At 35.1% G+C, this 5,622-nt stretch overlaps 1 protein-coding gene across 1 annotated transcript; it reads left to right on the top strand.

Annotated features, from left to right (window-relative positions):
* Positions 1–571: 571 nt before the first annotated feature.
* LOC102238006 (myeloid-associated differentiation marker homolog) lies at positions 572–4,463 on the top strand. Its single transcript, XM_005815946.2, has 2 exons — positions 572–919; positions 1,785–4,463. The coding sequence occupies exons 1-2, from the start codon at positions 665–667 to the stop codon at positions 2,370–2,372; spliced, it is 843 nt and encodes a 280-aa protein (XP_005816003.1). The 5' UTR covers positions 572–664; the 3' UTR covers positions 2,373–4,463.
* The last annotated feature ends 1,159 nt before the right edge of the window (positions 4,464–5,622 follow it).

The raw sequence follows: 5,622 nt of genomic DNA, 5'->3' as shown, positions 1-5,622 counted from the left end.
GCTAAAACTATTTACCTGATTTAACAAATCCTACTTTGTTAAAAATACATTTATATATGGCGTGTCCTAATAAATGAAATAATTAAAATTTATTTCACTGATTCAATTAGAAAACTAAAATTCACATTTCAAAAATATGGATCTGATTTTCATAGTCAAACCTTTAGACTTGGACTTTGGTACTCTTCCTATGACTTTATATCTGCAGACTCAACTAATATTATTCGTTGTCAAATGTCTAACTTTTGTTTAGAAATGCAATGTTGGTTTTAACAAAGTATGAATCATCTCAGTTTGCAATTTGAATTTATCAACTGATTAATTTTTTCAACTTCGTTAGTATTTCACATCTGCACATTATCATCTCTTCCATTCCACCCTCCTCTTCACCTTTATCTGCTCTGTTGCAAAGGTTCAGCTCCCATTATGGCTTAAGATGATTTGTCAGATTCAAAGTGCATGTGGGTTGGAAAGTTATTCTTTAGCTCTCATGGTGCCTGTAAAGTGTTTTTTTTTTATGACAGGGTGTTTTTATTATTTCATTTTATTATTTGAAGAGGAAGAACTGATAAGCACATGTTCTTTTGTGCCTGTCAAGGAAGAAGAACTGCTGTGAGCGTAAGAGCCGACAGAACAGCAGGCCTACGGCAGTATCACAGTCAAGATGGTTACGACGCTTACGGTACCTGTGGGTATTTTGAGGATATGGGCAGTCATTTTCACGTGCGTCACTTTCAGCTTGGTTGCATCTCAGGGCCATTTATGGTCCTCATTTTGGTTATGGTGCATGTTCTCTTGGTGCTTCTGCTTCTCTGTCACCCTCATCATTCTGGTCCTGGAATTCACCAGCCTCAGCTCGAAGCTGCCCATCTCCTGGGATGATTTTACCACCGCCTTTGCCATGTTGGCCGCCCTAATGGTGCGTACTAATTATTACCATTTTTCAGTATATTATTGTCCGTTTCATTTATTTAGCTGCTTCTCATTGAACACTCTTTATGTAAAATGTAGAATTTGCAGAAAAACTTCAAAGTACTAACAAGATTAGTTTAATAAAACATGCAGACTTTGATAAACATAAAAGTGAATATGATTGTCAATGTAGATAAATGTAGATTGTTTCAAGTTTAACAATCTAAGCATGTTAATGTTGAAAATTATAAGGGATGTCATAAGATGTTTTGTATTTCTGTGTTGTTGTTTTTTTATTTAGTTTATTAAATGTTAAATTAAACTAAATTTAAACTCCCCAAAAGAAAGGTACAGTGTGTACTTTTCATACAACAATTCAGACTGAAAGGTCAACACAGCAAAGGGAATATAATGAGGACAATAAAGTTGCTTGAGTGAATAAAAGTTAACTAATGTTGAAAATACAATTCATACAAAACGTATTTCAAGAAAATAAATGAAAATTAAGGAAAATTAATAACCTTAGGAAAATCTTAAGGGCGGGCAGAGACAGGAAAAGAAAAAGAACATAGCAAGATTGTATAGATGGAAATGAAAAATAAAGACAAATTTAATGAATAGTAAAAATGTATCAATTTTAATAGAAAATATCTGAATAGTTTATATTACATTTTTAAACAATTTCTGCTAGATTTGATGGTATAATAATTAGTTTAATGTGTACCTCAATTTTTTTTTCTTGATGTTGACAGTCTATGCCACATATTTTATCTACTAATAAATCATCTAAAAATGTATTTTACTTGTAAATACTGCTTGAGCTTAGCTCTGTGTCGATCCAAGCATCTAATTTTTATTTATCATCCATCCAGGTGCTCACAGCGTCCATTCTCTACTCCGTCTTCTACACTTGTAGTTATTGTGTCAAAGATATTGCGGCCTGCGTTTTCTCCTTCCTGACCTTCATCCTCTACACTGTCGAGGTTGGACTGACTCGGGCCAAGCCTGGTGAAATCAGTGGGTTTCTCTCCACTGTGCCGGGCTTGCTCAAAGTTCTGGAGGCCGTTGTGGCCTGCATCCTATTCATCTGTGTGGACACGGCAGGCCTGCACAAGAATTTGCCAGGTCTCCAGTGGTGTATTGCTGTCTACTTCATTTGTTTCATTTTTTCCCTCCTCGTCATTATTTTAACTATTTGCCGCCTGCTGTCCCGCTTCCGTGCAACTATTGGCAAAGTTCTGATGGTCTGCAATGTGCTGGCCGTGCTAATGTACATCACAGCTGCTGTCATCTGGCCTTACTACACCTTTAAGGATTACCCCAGACCAAGCTACTGCTCTTTGCACTGCTGGTGGAATTATTCTCTTGTTATCACTTTCATGACCTATTTTAACCTGATTGCTTATATTGTTGACATGGTATATTCTTTCAATTTGGCTTTTTTCATCACTCCAACATAAGCACATAGTGGCTTTGATCTGAATGAGGAGAGTTTGTATTTGTTGGAATTTTGCTTTTGTCAAAATTAAAATTTTTATTCAGCATAATCACAGTGTGCTATATTTCCATTTTACCTGCCTACCTGCTGATTTCCATTGTATTTAGAAATTTAGATTATGTATCAAGTTAACTACACTTTCAAAACTATCTGTAACATTCAGCTAAAACCATGTTGTGCAGGCTTTCTGGGCTGCAGCTGGTGCATGTTGGTTTAGACACATATTTCAATCCTCTCGGAATAAGTAAAGCTTTAACCAATCCCGTTCCCATAGCAGGACACCAGCCCATAGTACATTATGTTTGCAAAGGTGTGTCAAAGTGCAAACAAACTAAAACACATAGCAACTTTTGCTTTTGAATTTACATGTCCAACGTAAATTTTTCTGAGTGGTAAAATAAAAGACTGATAGGGGAAACACTAAAAACACTGAGGATACACTGGTTATTGTTTTCAGATAATCAAAGGGGATCTATTATGCAAAATTCACTCTTTGCACATTTTTGTACTTCCGTTTGGGTCTCTACATCCAAACATCCACCTGACTTCTTTAAAACAGGTCTGAAAGCATATTTGTTTACTCCAGAATTCAATCAAAGAATCACATGAACTGTTCGATTGATCCCATTCTAAGCATGCTTTGAAGCATTGTTCTTTAATAGCATAATGCTTTTTTAACAGTTTTAAAAAATGTATTGTAAAATTTGCTATACAAGATTTTGTAAGTGCATGATGTATTGAGGTCTCTTTTTAAGTAAAGCTTAAAGATTTTACTTCAAATTTGAATTCCTGTAAGCACTTTGAGCTGCCTTGTGTGTTAATGGTGCTATAGAAATAAACTTGCCTTGCCTGTTAAAGATAGATATAAAAGATGCATCTTCTCTGTGTTTGTAGCGACCTATAATATATAATATTACATTTTCTAGATAATGCAATACTGTTTTTGACCCAATAATATAGCCACTGATAATAATGAAAAAAGGTTTTAAGCTACATGGTGGTTAAAACTGAGCAAAAATCACTACTGTTTTCAACATACCTTGTAGCACTGTATGATCTACCAAACAAACACACTCTGTATTTTTTTTAAAATAAAGCAGTTCATGCATGATTTTATAAATGTACTGTAGATATCTGAGAAAATACCAACCTCCAACTATCCATCATATATTCCATCTTCTTCACTTTTTGTACTTCCACAAGACAAATCGGCACCTGTATTGTCTCCTTTCTCTCACCATTTCTCTAGGTTATATACACAATTACTAGTGTATTGCCATCTAGTGAATTTGCTTCATTTTTGCCCTCTTCACACCTATTTCTGGTACCTTTTAGGGAAGTCTTGTTTGTCTAGAGTGCGCTGACTGCATTCATGTACAATTACAGCTAAGGTCATCATATAAAATATAAGGTGTAGGTAAACTGTTGTTAAAATAAGGTTGTTGTGGATACTTATAATGAAATGACTGCAGCTAAAAAGTCACAAACTGAAGCTCTAATCAGCACTAAGCTCGTAAATGATCTGTCCATAATGAATGATGTTTGCTAAGGTGTGTCATGGTGCAGAGACACTAAAACGCAGAGCAGCTATTGGTTTTGCGTTTGCTTTGTCATTGTTAGTTTGTTTATGATGGGCACTAAAATATATCCGTCATTCAAAACTAGAATGAGAAAGGATTAGTTTTTAGCTTTGCTCTTACAGCTAATTTAATTCTGAATTCTCTATATATTTCTCAAGCACATGTGCGGTCCACTTTTGTAGCCGGAAAGTCCATAAAAGAGGGAGGGAGGTTGAAAATGTGAAAAGTGAAAATGGATACAAGTGGCAAACTACAAAAAACCATTTGCTGCAGATCTCAAGTCTGCTATAATTCTGACTACTGGTAGTCTTACATGGAGATCAGTGTTGTGGCTATAATTGCCATGTTCTCCAGCCTCTTTCACATGCTCGACACAACCCTCTCTATAATTTTGTTTGCAATAATGTTTTAAAAAACAGTGCAGACCAAACATTTGGACACACCTTCTAATTCAATGGGTTTTCTTTATTTTCATGACTATTTATAAGGCAAGAAATCCCACTTATTAACCTGACAGGGCACACCTATGAAGTGAAAACGATTTCAGGTGACTACCTCTTGAAGCTCATCAAGAAAATGCAGAGTGTGTGCAAAGCAGTAATCACAGCAAAAGGTTGCTACTCTGAAGAAACTAGAATATAAGGGGTATTTTCAGTTGTTTTACACTTTTTTGTTTAGTGCATATTTCCACATGTGTTATTCATAGTTTTGATGCCTTCAGTGTGAATCTACAATGTCAATAGTCATGAAAATAAAGGAAACTCATTGAATTAAAAGGTGTGTCCAAACGTTTGGTCTATACTGTACACCCAGCAATATGCTTCAATTTAACTCAAATGTTTTCAAATTAACCTGAATCTTACAAAAACATGACAGCATTACTTCCAGTTGTTTAATGAAGGGAATTTTGTATGTTTATTTGACATATTTATTTATTTGAGCTTATCACCATGTTAACAATGTTATTCCCTCATCAACTACAAAAAGGACTATTTACCATGGAAAAACCTGTTTGACAAACAATAGCACAGAGAGAGGTGTCTCTGTTGATACTAAAACATTTGTTTCTTTATTTAAATTTGCTTCTGTCCAACAATCTTTAAACGACTCAAGATACTTCAGTCCATTTTAAAAGACCCAAGAATTGAACCAAAAACAAGTGTTTTATAGGTCAATTAGGTTTGAAATATAAACATTATCAACAGAAAGTAGATGTCAAAGATTCAGAGAGTTATTTTTAGGAGAACAATAAAATATTTCCTCAATCTTGCAGTGACCTGTTTTGAAATTCAAAGTGCTGTCAAAGCATCCTTTTACAATTTGAGAGCTTTACATTTTTGTGGTGACAATGGATAAATGTTATTCACCTCACCGAGTTTGGATTGCCTTAAAATGATTTTACCTTTGTTTCAAAGCAATAGTTCAAGAGAACACAGCGATCATTGCTATCATTGTCGTGAACATAAAATCAGCCTACACCTTGTCTTCGTCCTAGATATGAGCTGTGAACTTAGTTTGCATCAGGGACCAAAGTCCAGCAAATACTGTGAAGCTTACTTGGTAACACCCATTCAGTGTCCAATCAGTGGCTTGAAACAGGTACCATAAACAGAGCAGATAACACTAGGATGC

The sequence above is a fragment of the Xiphophorus maculatus genome, chromosome 16 (genome assembly GCF_002775205.1).
Source record: "Xiphophorus maculatus strain JP 163 A chromosome 16, X_maculatus-5.0-male, whole genome shotgun sequence".
In the NCBI taxonomy this organism is placed as follows: domain Eukaryota; kingdom Metazoa; phylum Chordata; class Actinopteri; order Cyprinodontiformes; family Poeciliidae; genus Xiphophorus; species Xiphophorus maculatus.
This window is presented reverse-complemented; position numbering and strand designations above follow the sequence as displayed.

Bases quoted from the DNA above. Each gene is read 5' to 3' on its own strand.
- LOC102238006 (XM_005815946.2), top strand. From the start codon at position 665: ATGGTTACGACGCTTACGGTACCTGTGGGTATTTTGAGGATATGGGCA. The intron at 920-1,784 runs GTGCGTACTAAT...TCATCCATCCAG, and splicing joins CCATGTTGGCCGCCCTAATG to GTGCTCACAGCGTCCATTCT.